At 31.7% G+C, this 16,093-nt stretch overlaps 3 protein-coding genes across 3 annotated transcripts; 2 read left to right on the top strand and 1 right to left on the bottom strand.

The window, feature by feature from the left end:
• The first annotated feature begins 3,293 nt into the window (after nucleotides 1–3,293).
• On the top strand, nucleotides 3,294–7,773 carry LOC108906399. The gene is made up of 6 exons (XM_018709628.1): nucleotides 3,294–3,562; nucleotides 3,996–4,122; nucleotides 5,353–5,493; nucleotides 5,542–5,824; nucleotides 5,878–6,953; nucleotides 7,131–7,773. The coding sequence occupies exons 1-6, from the start codon at nucleotides 3,431–3,433 to the stop codon at nucleotides 7,478–7,480; spliced, it is 2,109 nt and encodes a 702-aa protein (XP_018565144.1). The 5' UTR covers nucleotides 3,294–3,430; the 3' UTR covers nucleotides 7,481–7,773.
• A 261-nt stretch (nucleotides 7,774–8,034) lies between these two features.
• On the top strand, nucleotides 8,035–9,676 carry LOC108906421. Its single transcript, XM_018709656.1, has 4 exons — nucleotides 8,035–8,435; nucleotides 8,489–8,643; nucleotides 8,715–9,156; nucleotides 9,506–9,676. The coding sequence occupies exons 1-4, from the start codon at nucleotides 8,072–8,074 to the stop codon at nucleotides 9,595–9,597; spliced, it is 1,053 nt and encodes a 350-aa protein (XP_018565172.1). The 5' UTR covers nucleotides 8,035–8,071; the 3' UTR covers nucleotides 9,598–9,676.
• Nucleotides 9,677–10,384: 708 nt separating this feature from the next.
• Nucleotides 10,385–12,771, bottom strand: LOC111691407 (transmembrane protein 41B-like). The gene is made up of 4 exons (XM_023454163.1): nucleotides 12,685–12,771; nucleotides 12,269–12,383; nucleotides 12,083–12,211; nucleotides 10,385–11,969 (listed from the first exon to the last, which is right to left on the bottom strand). Exons 1-4 carry the CDS (start codon nucleotides 12,695–12,697, stop codon nucleotides 11,462–11,464), a joined length of 765 nt encoding a protein of 254 aa, XP_023309931.1. The 5' UTR covers nucleotides 12,698–12,771; the 3' UTR covers nucleotides 10,385–11,461.
• Nucleotides 12,772–16,093: the final 3,322 nt, after the last annotated feature.

Below are 16,093 nucleotides of genomic sequence, written 5' to 3'. Positions count from 1 at the left end.
TGTATATATTTTAATTTTAACCGCTGTCAATAATTACGAATAATTTTACAATACATTTGTACACTTGCCTAAGAATCGGTTTCCAAGAAAAGTATTCTTTAAAGCCAGTTTTGTTTTGAATGAAATTTGCGTGATATTGACCATTTTTACCATTTTTTGTTATTGTGTTTGGGTATATTTAAGCAATATATAAAAGTCATATTTTAAGAAAATACGATGATGTTACTCTGCATAATAAAATTGTTTTTATATTCATGGCAAAAAAATAAATTCGAAGTTAGTGCCATCAACAATAATCAAAAAAGCGATTGGCATTGCTTTTTTTTTCAAATCTATTTCAGTTCAACTAACTTAGTTGAAGACAGCCGTGCCTTTATCTTTGAAGCATGAAGCAGTCTAGTTATTAGGCAACCCTTAATTTATATCCGTTATTACAATGTACTAATTTGAGTCATATTGGTTATATTGTCAAAACGTTTTTTAATAAATTTTGCTTTAGATTCACTTATGTTTTATTTAAAAAGCGAAATTTCAAGATTTTTTCTTTCATTGGTACAATCAAACTAAAGAAGTAGGTAACAATTCGTTAAAATCATAAAATTCAAATTAAACTAGTCTTCAGGTAATCTGGAAAAAAATCTGGAAAAGTCTGGAACGAGAGAGAATTTTTTTGACTAATTTTTTGTTAAAAAAAAATTCCCCTCTCGGTCCAGGCTGGACCGAGAGGGGAGTACATCCACAAAAAATTTAACAAGAAATCCTCCCTCTTTTCCTTAAAATTTAATTGAAATTTGTATTTTTGTTTTTTGTTAAAAATTCACAAAAAATGGCACAAAAAATTCGGTAGGGAGGCGGAGGGGAAATTTTTTATAACAAAAAAGGGAGCAAAAAATTTAACAAAAAATCCTCTATCTTTTCCTTAAAATTTAACAGAAATTAGTATTTTTATTTTTTGTTAAAAATTGACAAAAAATGGAACAAAAAATTTGGGAGGGAGGCGGAGGGGAAATTTTTTATAACAAAAAAGGGAGCAAAAAATTTAATAAAAAACCCTCTCTCTTTTCCTTAAAATTTAACAGAAATTAGTATTTTTATTTTTTGTTGAAAATTGACAAAAAATGGAGCAAAAAATTAACAAAAAAAAACCTATCCTTAAAATTTAACAAAAAATCCTTTCTTTTCCTTAAAATTTAATTTAAACTAGTACTTTTATTTTTACTTAAAAAAAAGTGCTCATCAGTCTGTAACAAAAGAGGAACATAAATGTGTTTTCGTCAAAGAAAAAATGATTTTGGTTTCTATACACGCTGCGTTTCCTTGTAGCCATGTTGATCGAAGCAACAACAAAAATATACTCCTAGCCCCAGACGATTTATTCAACGTCTGGGTACTAGGAACATACATCTTCATATGTTGCTCTTTCTGTCTGTACAGCTTCCTGCAGAAATTCTCCTGAAAACAAAATTAAAAAAGCTAAAATGTTAGTTACATGCATGTTCTTAAGCCCTAGCGAAAAAACAGATATTAGAAGTGACTAATTTGACAGACTTTGATTAAGTTAAGTTAAAAATATTTTTTTCAGAATTTTTCTATTTTCCGGGATGTTTGTATCCTCCATACAAATTACACCATATTATGGCTGAAATAAAAGAAATCAAATATTTCTGAAACTAAAGATGCCCAAACAATAACAACTAAGGCATTTAAATCCGAAATATTTTCAGGATTGACTGAAATAAAAATATATTAATCTCTCGAAAGGTAAGCAAAATTAACGTAAAAAATATTGCTTCAATTTTTTACGTTAATACTTGCTTACCTTTCAAGTGATTAATATTTTTTTTATTTCAAAGTCAACGCTCAAAATATTTCGGATATAAATTCCTTAGTTGTTATTGTTTGGGCATTTTTAATTTCAGAAATATTTTACATGAGGCGATTTAGCTAAATACAAAAATGAGCTTATTTTTTACCTAAAACGTAAATGCCACTAATAACACCTTCAATAGTCTTGTTTTTTTCTTTATTTTCATTTTATTGATAGAGATTTTGAGAAAACGCAGATTTTTTGACGCGGGATATCAATTTTTTTCTGGACCATACAATACATCCATTTTTTTCAAAACCTCTATCGATAAAAAATATGACAAAAAAATAAAAGGCTGTTTTAGGAAAATTGCTGTTGTAATGCAATAAAAATACACTACTGGAAAAAGTAAAGGTACACAAAATTTTCAAGAATTTTTTAGTGATTTTCAAAAAACTGTATCTCAGTGAAAAATGGTCGTGTCGAGAAAATAAAAAAGCATTATAAAGCTTTAAGTCTCTAGTTTCATGATTTTTGTATAAAATAGTTCTTTGACCTACGCTTCAGCTTCAATATAATTTTTGAAAGGTTTCCGTGCTATTATTGGTTGCCGAGATATGATTGAATGAAAAATAACACTTTTGTCTTTAATCATCGATATCTCTGTAAGAAATTATTGCACAGTAAATCCAAGGGCAGTTTTGAAAACTTGAATAAGTTCTCTACAAGAATCTACCATGTTTTTTGAAGAAACAATTTTTTTCATACTTGACACTGAAAAATGTGCAAAAAATGACTACAGTTTTTTAGAAAATCTACCGCTAATTTACAAATATTTAAGAAAAGACTTATGCTGAGAGAAATTTTTACAGCCCAGTGGACCTACAATAAACTTGTAAACTGACAAGTTGGTGCATCAAACCGTTTTTCTGTTCCAAGTTTTCAAAGTATTGGAAAGAACTCATTACGTAATCATTATCAATATGAAAAAAAATTTTTCTCAACTTTTCCTTTAAATATCTTGAAACTAGAGACTTAAATCTTCAAAATCTTTTTTTTAATATTTCGATATGACCAATTTTCACTGAGATACAGCATAAGACCTATTTTCTTCAACTGCAATAAAAATTGCAACAGCCTATCGCAAAATTGCCACTGCGCATGCGGTTCGTAAAAATTGACTCAATTTTTATTGCAAGCAGCTATAACTACCGACTGTCAAGCTGTTTTAAGGAAATTCTGTCTCTGTTTAAGTATATCTTAAACACCAGCTTCCGACATTAATTTTTCAAATTAACCAAATACATAGCAAAATACGACATTAATCATTTTATTGTAGAATCAGAAGATTCAGAATGCAATTATTTGACGAAGTAAGTGCAGAATCAGATAAAATAATACTTTACGTTAGAATACGTAAGTCTGTATTTTATATCTGTCCCGTCTCAGATAAGATAAGCATTATTTTATTGTGAAATGACAAAAATTGGTCTTGCCTTGCGACGTACATAAACAAAATGTACAAAAATTAATAATTTCCAGTGATGTGCATAAAAAAGTCGAAAAACAAACGCATCGAGGAGCTGCAACACACAGTATACGAATATCTGCGGTGACAGGACAATGCACCGAAGTGTAACCTTTTCCGAAATATTCTCATCGACATTTTCTGATGATTTAAACAGATACGGCGAGTCATCTGATCAAAACGTCAAAGCTAAGTTCGTCACCAAAATTGGAATAGGTTTAGTCGAGGTGAGTGCAAGAAGTATACTTTTCGCTTTACTATTTAAAGGATGTCAGACACTCTAAATAAAAGATCCTGCGCCTGCAGGTGAAGGTAACAAATATTATTCGTATAATCGTTAATATTTGTATATGATAAGGTCCATAAACATGAAGTGTTATTAAATAAACATCTAAACTTCACGTAGGTAGGTACGAGAATATTGATATTGCAAACAATCGTCGTTAATTTTGGTCTTTCCCCTAATTTAATTTCGTACCTACTACCTACTGATGTTACTGCTAGGCATAAATTATAGATTTCAAATTTTAAAATAACAATCGTAAATCAACTTTACTGTAGCGATAAAGAATATTTCTTATAGCAACAAAAATCGTATGAATTAGTGACTGATATATTAAAAGATATATCTAAAAATTACAAGTACCCACTTAATTTCAGTTTATCCTGTCGTCAATATTTCTATGTTATGGAATCATATTTTCCGAATGTGTGAGTCTACAAGTTTGTACAGTTGAAAATGGATTATGGACGACGATTTTGTACACGGCGGCATGGTATGCTGCAGGTATGTTAATCAGTTTAGTGTTTTGTAACATAGAAATTGAATCAAATTTATAAAATAGCCCGCCACTACGAATTTCTAAGGTCCTTAGTGATAGAACTCCCAGGACCACTGGTTAAATATGGTCAACAAATCTGTAACTTTAATTAAATAAGTAATAACTAGTTATTTCAAAAAACGTAATTTTGTTCCAAATTTTAATAACTTGTACCACGAAAATAAAGTGTTACTATACTTCTCTTCAACTCTCAAACTCATCATCGTCTTAATCCTGAAACACCCTATATGTGTTAACACGATGGATCAAGTGATATATTAAATCTGGTCTCTATGTGCTGTTATGGGGTAAAAATTCCCGTAAACTGATCTGAAAATATATACAAAAAATGAGATATTTTAAGAATCTGTATTATGTTTTCAACATTTTCATATTTGATGCCAAAAATAAGAATAACTTTCCAATAATACATCAAAATGTCATTATTTTAATCTTAACTATCTCAACAATTTATTACATAATTCCAAGATCGATTACTATTTTGAAATGTTAAGTATTTAGTAAGTACCAGCGAAGGCAAAAATTCGTTCATTTCATTTGACGGTTTGAGTCAATAACATATGTTATTAGATATGTAAACTAGAAAAACATTCATTTAAACAAATTTATAATTACTACATAAAACGTAACTATCAACGGGAATGTTGTTGCCCAACACTGACATTATTCGACATAGAGCAATCATAAATGAACAAAAAAGTTGTATATTACAGGGGCGTAACAGTCATTAACAGTTTTCAAAATACAGCGAGTATTAATATTGGGGAGTTTCATCACAACGTGACAACACCGCTTTAGCTGCTGATGCACACCACGTCAAGATACGAAAAACGTTCAAGAGACAAAAAAATTGTATTTTCAGTTACTTGATCAAAAAAAAATAAAAATTACAAAAAAGTCAGTGGTGTACATTTTTTTGTCAAAAATATTTTACAAGAAAAAAGACAAGCTGAACGTCGTTTCCTCAACTTGATAATACGACCACAGCCAATAAGACGACATTTAAATTCTCTAAAAAAAAAATCAATAGTGTCGGTTTTTTTAATAAAAAAAATGGAATAATTTGGACAAATTTTGTTCAGCATGTATCTGTCATCAAATTTCGAAACATTGCCCTAATCGTTGTATCTCTTAAGGTAACCGAGAACCCTTTAAACATTCTCCCTTATTTGTAGGTCCTTGGTCAAAGCATATCTGCGAATATTTCGAAAATAACAAGTACAACGTTTTCAGGTATACCATTTGCGCTGCAACGGTATTTTTATTCGTGGGTTTTCTGATACCTGGCCAAATTATATCATACGGACTGTTCGGAGGTAAGTCTTTAAAACAACGCATACTGAAACTGAAATACTTCTTTCTAGGAATCTTCTCTAACTTTATTTCTGTTCAATTAAAGTTTATAGCAACAGAAAGATATGATATGGATCTAAAAACTTATGAGGGAAACGTGCAAGTCGCTAGGGCACTAAATCTTCTGTTGATGCCACATTTCGTATTGCTCCTTACTAGCTATTACGATATGTACCAAGTGAAACTTATATTTGCCGCCTTCCTACTAAACATCATCCCTGCGACTCTTATAATAAAACCTTATGAAATTGAACAGAGGGATCCCGAAATATCACGGTACCAGACATTACCAGCGTAAGTTTAAAATAATAAGAATCAACAGATTCCGAATGTAAGTTTCTTTTCAGGTTTTCGAATCAAATAAGAGAAATGATGGAATTCACCAACTCAGTACATACTACTAGTAATAATACACCGGATTTGTCTTCCGATTCTGACGACGAAGATAAAGAGGATGTTATTATACTTCCATCCGGTAGAGAAGACGACGATCTAACTTATGATGACACTAACGATGTCAACGAGCAACTGCTACAGCCAATACAGTTAACCCCTTACAACGTGCAAACCTATTACAGCAAAGTTGGTGTCAGTATTTTACCAGGAATCCCGGAAGAAATGGAAAATGAAGAAATGAATGATGCCATAGATACAATTAATTCTAGGAGGATCAGCAAAATTAGTATGCGCCTTGAAGAAATCAATCAGCTCTCGAAAAAAGCGTCGGAAGAACAACAACATATGCAACGCGTTCCTCATTTAGATCCAGAAGCAACACCTGGAGATAAAATGTCGGGGGAAATTTTAAACGTTAAAACTTTGGAGACAAATGGGGCGCCAGAAGAGCCAGAAATTAGGATTAACGGAAACCAACACACTTTTTACGCAAGTGAAGTAAATGATACGCCTGATCCAGAAATATTAGATATTAACACTTTAGTGTCGAATAAGCAGCTAGAGGAACCAGACAGAATTGAAAACATTGAATATATACACAATTACGGAGGGACTAAGCCCAGATTTTTTAAAGAATTTAGGACTGTAAAATCAGGTTACTGTTGCGGATGTTCTCCTTACAGGAAATTTATATGGAAACGAAGATATCGCACTGTCATGGATTTCTTTATAGATAACATATTTAAACCTCTTTGGGTTTCACTGAAAGATTTACATTTTTATCCCACAGTTCTATCAAAGGTAGTGACAGCCATCTCAGCCACTATGTGTTTCACACTGACGCCTTACATAGCTCTGAAAAAGAATAGCAGTTTCCAACCTGAAGATGCCACAATCTTATTGTCTTATGTGGCATTCTCTTGGTGTTTGTTTCTAGTGTTGCTGCCACTGGTTATAAACTTTTCAAAAGCAAAATTTCGAGCAACGTTCATATGCGGTCTAGTTCTAGCCGGAACTTGTATGATATGTAAGTAGGTACATAATAGTCACACACAAACTCATTATCCGACATTAGTCACGTACCGTAAGCCTTAAACATTATGCTCATAGTCGTTTCCAAAAAGAAATCAAAGCGAGTTAAAAATGTGCCATTAATTAAAATGTTTCACTTATTCAGAAAATGTTTAACTTTCTTTTATTTTAGTGATTTCGAAAAAAATGACCAACGATATAATGACGATAAGTTGCTTGCTGTATGGATTTGGATATGGCATAATAAGTTACACGGAGAATATGGTCTACAGATCATTTGTAGGAGTCAGAAAGTGGGACCAGATTCAAGGAACACTAGAAACTACTACCGCAATTATTGTGATATTAACTTATTATATAATTTATCGCTATAGCTTAAATTTAAATTTTTTACTTTTAGTTGCTCTTATTGTACATTATTTAATCGCTATTTTGTGGACGATAGCCCCGATTTTAAAGGATATCATAATTTTCTGTAGTAAGTATTACTGCAGAAAAGAAGACCAGCAAATTGTTATATAGGTTGATTAAGAATGAAATTACTTTAGTATTAAAGAAATTACTATCAGTTGATAAAATTATAGGTATGCTACGTACTTGTATGTGAGCAGAAAATATTGATATTTCAAGAACTTGAAAAGTTGCTGTTGTATATATTGGCGTTTTTATTCTTTTTTACATGTGACTGTTATTTTAGGTAATAAAGTGTTTATTACTAGTCAAAACTTATTTATCAACAAAATGATTGCCCAACAAGGAGGCGAATATTAAAACATTTCTATACCCAATTTTATGTATTTTTAATAGATATGAATAAATATTTTATAGTCAATAATTTTTTCCTTTTTACAAATAATTTTTCATAAATTCTTTAATTCTCCACCCTCTATAATGACAAAGACATTATATTTCTTATTTTTTAGTTACGATTTCCTATCATGTATATGTTGAATGTAAAAAAAAGAAGAGGAATAACTAAGAACAGGTTTTTACCTTAGAACTGTAATTGGAACAGACCTAATATGTAAATCGAATGATACTACTCTTACCTCATAAAAATCTGTCACTAATACAAATGTCAAATATTAGGGTTAGGTTATAGGTTAGGAAAAAATGTTAAGGGAAGAATTGCTACAAAAATATAAAAAGGATGTAGACAATTTACGAAACAGTGCCAAAGACCTAGGTTTAAGCAACAAAGAACTAGATATAATTTTTAAAAAATGTTTCAGTGACATAAAAAAGTCAACAAACGGCTCAAAGCAAACCAAAACCAAAGCTCAACAACTGTTCCGTACTGTTATAAATATATTTTTGTTATTCACATTAATAACGATTTTTATTTACATTTTATTAAATGTACATCAGCCTACTTCTAGTATTGTTTTACGAAATGTACAAGGTTTAACATACCCAACTTTAAAAATAGTACGATTTTTATCTGTTCCATTTCTCAAAATGTTCCCATCTCTAACCGGTAAGCTGCAAGTGAGTAGACCTCACGTGTACAATAAAAATAAAACTTTTTAGATTTATATGATGAGACTTGCCTTTTGGAAAATCCATACTTTTATGTAGCAGATATGGAATGTTGGCCTTGTGAAGGTGTTCATGCAGTTTTAGATTTATCTGAAGTTGACCAAAGCTCATTTAGTTCGGGTTCAGGTACACCATTTATTGTAAAGGTAACGATTCATGGCGGGAGTCATTTATAACACGAAATTACAGTGCTTATATCAATTTTTTTAATTTATAGATAGACCTGCAACCAGTGACTTTTAAGACATTGCAACATACGTACAATGAAAACCAAGAAGTATTTAATGTTGAAGCACGAAGAATTAAGTCGACGAATACTAGTATCCACAATCTAAAAGACTTATTTCACAGTGATATGGCACATTTGGCAAATACCACAACACATACTTCGTGGCGAATCAACAAAATGGTGCCAGCACGATTAATTCGTAAATTATTTCCGAGACCGTCATTTATTTCTGATCGATGTGGTCAAAGTGTTGAGAGATTTATAATAATCGATGGAGCCAAAGCGGAGCCATATATTTTACCTAATACGGAGTGCAGCTATATATTTGTGATTCAAGGCTCTGGGGAAAGGACTATTGTTCTTAGGCCTTCAATGGAATGTAGTCAGAACTGCCGAACTGTCTCGGTAATTTTGAAGCCATCATACGTTTGTAAGTAACTGATTTAAATAAAAATGTAGTAGGTAAATAAAAAAATTTAAAAAAATCATAAAATTACAGGTATTACATTTCATATTTTCCAAGAAAACGAAAAGTAGTCAAGATATTCATCATACTTTTTATAAGTGTAAATAACAACATTGCCTGTAGATTCTACGTCAAAAATTATTATAGCAAAAAAGTATCTTTTTTCTGTATCTTTTAAAAAAATTAAGATATTTAGATGCTGTTTTTGCCATTCACATTTCTTATTAAAAAAAAATATTGATCGTAACTGCTTCACTTAAATCTATTTGTATTTTATATTACACATGAAGTATAATAAATATATATTTTTTAGTATGGTACAATTGGTGGTATTGGAGACCAATAAGTCTTCCTACAGAAAATTCGACTGGACCTTCCGTTAGCTATATTAATTCATATTGTTAATATTTATGCCCAAAATTGCCATATTTTATGTATTTTTAATGTAACTTATACAATTAATAAAGTCTGAATTTTAATACAATTTACTTGGTTTAGTTTTGAACACTCAAATTCCCGTTAAGTGCTAACCTGAACAAATACACTGAATCAAAATAACAAACCACTGTACTGGCCGTCATTTCAGAGCTGAATTTCTAATGTATTAATTTTGATGCAAAGTATATATCAACCGTACGATATTTGTTGATATATAATTCCAAGAAGACTCCTGCGTCACTTTATTGGAATTAACCGTATTCGACACCTGAGGCAGAAAGACATTAGTGGCATGGCATTCACCGTAGCAGCTTACAGTGCATACTGTATTTTGCAGTTATGAAGACGTGTTTCTTCGGTTATTTTCTTGGAATTCTATTTAAACAAATATTGTACGGACTATATATGCCTTTGTAAAATAATTATTAAATCGAGTAGTATCAAAAATAAATCTTAAAGTCCAGGTTTTTTTTATTAACACGTTCATTGCAGAATGATTTTTTTTCGAAAAACATTGACAAATACTTCAAGAAAGTCCATATTTGTACAAAAAGTATTCAATTTTTGCATGACGCACAATAAGAAATTATTATTCCACAAATCGAAGTGTTTACTTTGTTTTGAAATTTTTTCTTGGTCACCACTAGAGTAACTGGTAACACCAAAAGTTGACGCACTCATACATGGGAACCCACTACTCATGGTGGAACAGGTGTGCATCATACACATTCAACGTGTTAAATAAGGAACTTTCTATATTTTGTATGTTTATTCTAAAATACAAATGTATAGTGGTCATTTAAAATCATAAAGCAAGTGAAGACTAACCTTAATTAAAACCCTGTTCACATGTGGACTAGGTCTCATACTTTCATATCATGGTATATCTAAATTTCACATAATGGGAAATGTATACACACAATGCAATGCACAACTATACAATAAATCTACATTCACTGGCAAGAATTTTTAGCATTTCGTTGCAAGAAACAAAAGGCAAGTTCGGTATTGACATCTAGATGCTCTAGATATCTCTTTTGTCTTGTCCTCTCTTACAATTAGGACAGAACAAAACTCATCTGGAGCGTCTAGCTAGATGTTAATACCGAACTTGCCTGAAGTTTGTTGGATAAGTGATAGTTTATTTCTTTTTGAACATTTTTCAAAGTTCTACCTACATAAATATCAGGTCATTTGATTAAATGAATTGCTTCCAGTTTTAATCTACCAACAGAAGAACTGAAAATAATATTTCCAAATCTCAACCTTGTAAATATTTTCTAAAATAATAGGATTGTTTAAATCAAATTTGATGTATTGGGTCAATACTCCATAAAATTATATATCATAACTCTTGCGCAACCAGTGGCGAGCTAAGGGCTCAATTCAAGAAGACTGGTCGATTTTCTTCTTGTCGCTTACATGATGTGTTTTGCTGGAGGCGGTATTTAACAAATTCATTTTTATGTGCTCCATTAATATAACATTTAACTCCAACATTTATCAGATAGTCCCAAAAGAATTTATAAGTCAATGTGAGGTTCACAACCCCAGAATATAATCGTTATACAAAAAAAAGCTAAGTACAAAATTTGATTATTCAATTCACACTTACAATGACAGAATGTTTCAATGGTGAGGTAGAAACTGTAACAGAACAATACTGAGTACTCGATTCATTTTTTTCTTTTTCAAAACTCTTGTTCTAATTCTACACCACCCACAACTAAAACTAGCTAATATTTAGAAAATACTCAACAAAATAAAAATACAAAATCAATTTACAGCAGATAATTTAACTAACAATTTATTTACATACACTGGGAGAGACCTAATCAATCTTCTCCCTTAGTCTTTTCTTGAGAAATATCGGAATGAGAGATATTACACCAAACACGGCCAACCATATAAAAGAATTTATACTAAAGGCGCTATCTTCCGCAGTCATGCTCTGCAAAGTTTGCCCACCCTGTATTGCGATAAATGAAGGTGGTGCGACACCCACGAACGTGCCGAAAGCGAAAGGGGACAAAGGCACTCCAATCACGGGAGCGGTCAGATTAATGAACCAATTTGGCAGAAACGGGGTGACCCGTAAAAATACCATGTAATTAAATAAATGGTCTTTGTGTTTGTTCACTTCTAAGGCCCATTTCTCGGCTCTTTCAGGGAAATATTTCAACACTAGCCTTCTACCTAGGAGCTGGGACAGTAAGAAGCAAAGCGCTGCGCCTACCATTGAACATGTACAGACTAGCGCTAAGGCTATAAAAAATGGAAACAAGAATCCTGACAGTATCGAGAGGAACAGTGATCCTGGAATGGCAAATGTCTGCAAGCTGTCAAATAAATTAAGGAAAACAATGAACGTTATTTAAAAAGATTACAATTAAATAGTTTAGTCTTTTTTTAGAATTCATTACAAAAAAAAAGGATTATTTAGAAAGGATACAATATGTAGGTTATAAAAACTCCTGCCATAACTTGATAATAGTGATCACTTTTGTAACGATTTAAAACAATACCCAGCTGTTTCGCATCCTCGATATTCCATGGTAATTTAATGTGTTGTCTTTCTTCCCTAAAAACATAAAGACTTCAGTAAACAAAGAGATATTATTGTAACAATTAAGCTTACTCGGTAACATTTGGGAATGTTCGGTAAACCATAAATAATGCAAACAAGGAACTAATGAAAATTATTAATACAGCAATAGTTGCGAACCTAGTAGAGACCAATTCCCCTTGGGCTTCTAAAAAATAAAGAAAACGTGCTTTAATGATGTGATCAAGGTGAAAGCAATAAAACATTTAGAGAAATTACAAAGATTGAGGTTAAAATTTACTTCTACCTACTAGAATTTGTATTTATGGGAAATTGGGTAGTTTCTGATTCAGGCATGGATAGGAGGAATCTAGGGTGTTCAGGTAAATCCAATCTTATAAAAGTTCTTCTATAAGAAGATCTTCTTCGAATAAGGAAATTAGACTTAAAAGGACAATGAATTCGATCAGTGGTAGAGCTAACATCACCATACTGTAGTATGTAATTACCCTGGGAAGTCATAATGTGTCTTCTATTGAAATATATATACTTCTCACTTTCACCTACACAAAAACATTGCAAAATTAAAATTTTGAAGTTTAACTTCAATTTTCAAGTCAACACAGCAACCTCCGATCTCCGATACGCATGCGTAAAAAATCATCAGATAGACGGATCATATGATTTGTTCATTTAATTAAGGCTGCGTTCCTCCTAAAGATCTTAACCTTGGAGTATATACTACTGGAGGCAGCCTCTCAGTGGCTGAGAGTGTAGCGGAGGTTTAGAGAGAGAGAGAGAGAGAGATAGGAGGGTACTTGCTATCTCTCTCTAGTAGTACGCGATAGCATGTTACTAGAGAGAGATAGCACATACACTCCTATACCTCTCTCGCTAAACCTCCGCTACACTCTGTGCCACTGGCACGCTGCCTCCAATAGTATATGCTCTAAGATATTAACGATCGCAAAGAGACTACTAAATGGAGTGTCCCTCCCTTAGTTATGTGCCTGTTTAACTGATTACAACTGTAATCAGATGGAAAATTATGCTACAGAAATGTAGCAAAAATGCAGTACTTACCTATCAATCAGTTCTTCTTTTGTCTGATCTGATATCATAAGTACCTACTTCTTAATTATTTATGTAAGTTTGAACGCGGTTTTGTTAATGGTTGCATTAAAAAAATTATATCGATAAATAATCGAACAATGTGTTATTGAATGCTATTTTTTTCATCGTTTTCTGTATTCGATTTTCGATTAGTAAGTGCGATTGTGCGATTACTTGCATTGAATAATTGAACTATAAAGTTCAATGGTGAAAAATTACATTTTACATGTTTCCTCCTCTCTTGGTTGTGTTATGCTTGTCATTGAAGTTTAGTTTCAATTGAAAAATATTCGTATATAAATATAAAAAATCTTTAGAAAGGTGGGAGAACATCTAACCTCAACAAACAGATGTGAGAAAAAGGTGCATTCAGAAATATTAAACAATGGTCGTCAGTTCTGTTGGTACAATGTAGCCAATGATTTAGGACCGTCTCAGTCAAAAAGTGGAGGAAATCTTTCTGCTCCAAACACACATTTTTGTCTCCAGTTTTGAGAACCACAAATTCGTTTTTTCAATTAGAAATATGTGCTAATGACGGGTTTAGATAATGACAAATTGAACCAAAATATTTTGTTATACAAAACTTTGTGTATATTTATGTTATTCATGAGCTTTGTCGGCGAGTAAATAAGACAATGATAAAGCTCGCCAATGCATGAAAGATTTAGGTTTAATAAAATATGAAAAGATGTCGGCACTGTACAAAGAGGCAGGAAATCATAGGACAAGGTGCGTTTAAATTGAGCATTTAGATTAGTTATGGTGGATTTTGTATAACCAGATATTAAAATTATTCAGAAAATCAATAAGAATAAATTGAGTAATGCATTAGGAGAATATAACACACCAAAATGTTAAACGTTAATTTGTTCTATCAAATTAAGTTTCCCAAGTACATAGGAACATACATATTAATGTAATTTGGATTCCAAAATAAATTAATGGATATAATGAATTAAATAATGGATGTGTTTGAAATCAATTCAATTATTCCTATGCAAAGAAACGACTAATACTAAGGCGCCCGTTCATTACGTTTCATTGAAGAAAGATTGAGAAGAAAATTACAAGTATTCAAATCTGTCCCCGCGGCTATTCTTGAATCCTGACATGCTGGGTACTGGAAAAACTAAACATGATAAATCGAATACTAGGAACGTTGGAAGCAGCAAGCAACCCAAATGCAGGGCCGGGTTAAGAATTAAACAAATACTCGAAGACTCCTAGAATCTACAGAAAGGGTTTAGCAGATAAATATTCATAAACAAATGGTCAGTGATGAGATTATTATGATATATTTAGGCTTAGGTACAATTAGAAATATTGGAGAGTTAATTGTGAAAAAAATTAAAATAAAAAAATAAAATCAATAAGTCATGCGTTATTATAATTTTTGTCTTGGACTTTTGTTTTCTTCATCTTGGATATTTTTTTACATGCCAGTCATATCAGTAGGATTATTAAAGGTAAAGGTAAATTTTGCATACTAAACGGCGCATCAAATCTCCCCTATTAAGGTGCGTTTCCACCGGCACTGACCTCGTAAACAGTTCGCGACTACGTCATTCATAAAAGAGAAAACTGCCATGAGTGTCTCAACTATCTACATCAAATTGAGGTACACCGAACATATTTTTTAAGTTACCGACAGTAACGAAAATTTTAGCGAGCTTGATACGATACAAACAAAGATACATGAAGTTAATTTTACGTAAACAGTTTGCAAACAATGTTGGGTGGTATTAAACGTCAACATTGAACTGTTCGCAACCTGTTTGCGCAGGCTGATTGCGAGCATAACTTCTTACGAACTGTTTGCGATAAGTTTGTCGGTGGATAACGCTCCTTTATGATCTATGTTAAAGTATAACTTATTATGAATTGCTGCGGTATGAGAACTGAAGAATAACTGAACGTTTTGTAGAGTAGGAACTTAACATCCTAAATGACTAAGATATCGCCTAATTTTTATTATTATAAATTAAATAATCCAACTCTGTTCAAATGGAAGCAGTGAAAAAGATCATTACGCAAAACATTGTGAGTCGAGGAAAGGGATGATAATATGTGTCGCGCTGTCGCGCATATGTCAAGTCTACAATGCTAGCGAAAATAAGGAAAATTAAAAGGATCAAATATGTTTGCCAGAAGGAACGACGATAAAGTAAATTGCCTGTCACAAGCAGTACGAACAAGAAAAAATTAGATGAAAAAGATGTACTAATATAAATTAATAAACACAGATTCTTAAATATAAATTATTTTAATCTTCTACTATATTGTGATTTTTCTTACGTAGTTTTCCATGAATATGAAATTAGTTTTCTTTAAATATAAATATACAAAAATGTAAATGTATTATACTTTTATACATACCTATTTACATGCATTTGCTATGTTGTATCAATACTTAAAAGAAAGTTGTTTTTGTGGATTTTAGCCCATTAGATAAATGGCACAATTACGTAATTAAAGTATATGTAGTCGCAATTGTTGAAACCCATCTCACAGAAGAAATAAAAAATGTTTATATTCTACTAGAACTAGACTTTGTTCAAATTTAGTAGTTTAAGCCATAATATCATCTCTGCACCAACATATTTCCAAAGATTAATGAAAATATTTCATAATATTTGTTCCAGATAACCATTTATCTTTGTCAAGAAAACTAATGTCGGCCTGTTTATGACATCATAAACGTTATGAAGTTTTCAGAAGGAGAAATATTACTTTGCTAAGGATTACATATAAGCTAAAGGACATTGTAACCTCTTTATTTAATTATTTTTCTATTCAGATGCA

Source organism: Anoplophora glabripennis, unplaced genomic scaffold (genome assembly GCF_000390285.2).
Source record: "Anoplophora glabripennis isolate ALB-LARVAE unplaced genomic scaffold, Agla_2.0 scaffold47, whole genome shotgun sequence".
NCBI classification, from domain to species: Eukaryota; Metazoa; Arthropoda; class Insecta; order Coleoptera; family Cerambycidae; genus Anoplophora; species Anoplophora glabripennis.
Note: the sequence above shows the minus strand (reverse complement) of the source record. Positions and strands in the feature narration are given on the sequence as shown.

Bases quoted from the DNA above. Each gene is read 5' to 3' on its own strand.
- LOC108906399 (XM_018709628.1), top strand. From the start codon at position 3,431: ATGCACCGAAGTGTAACCTTTTCCGAAATATTCTCATCGACATTTTCT. The intron at 3,563-3,995 runs GTGAGTGCAAGA...ACTTAATTTCAG, and splicing joins TTGGAATAGGTTTAGTCGAG to TTTATCCTGTCGTCAATATT. The intron at 5,825-5,877 runs GTAAGTTTAAAA...GTTTCTTTTCAG, and splicing joins CGGTACCAGACATTACCAGC to GTTTTCGAATCAAATAAGAG.
- LOC108906421 (XM_018709656.1), top strand. From the start codon at position 8,072: ATGTTAAGGGAAGAATTGCTACAAAAATATAAAAAGGATGTAGACAAT. The intron at 8,436-8,488 runs GTAAGCTGCAAG...AAAACTTTTTAG, and splicing joins AATGTTCCCATCTCTAACCG to ATTTATATGATGAGACTTGC. The intron at 9,157-9,505 runs GTAAGTAACTGA...TATATTTTTTAG, and splicing joins TTTGAAGCCATCATACGTTT to TATGGTACAATTGGTGGTAT.
- LOC111691407 (XM_023454163.1), bottom strand. The intron at 12,212-12,268 runs GTAAGCTTAATT...TTATGTTTTTAG, and splicing joins ACATTCCCAAATGTTACCGA to GGAAGAAAGACAACACATTA. The intron at 11,970-12,082 runs GTATCCTTTCTA...TTTATTTGACAG, and splicing joins GTTTTTATAACCTACATATT to CTTGCAGACATTTGCCATTC.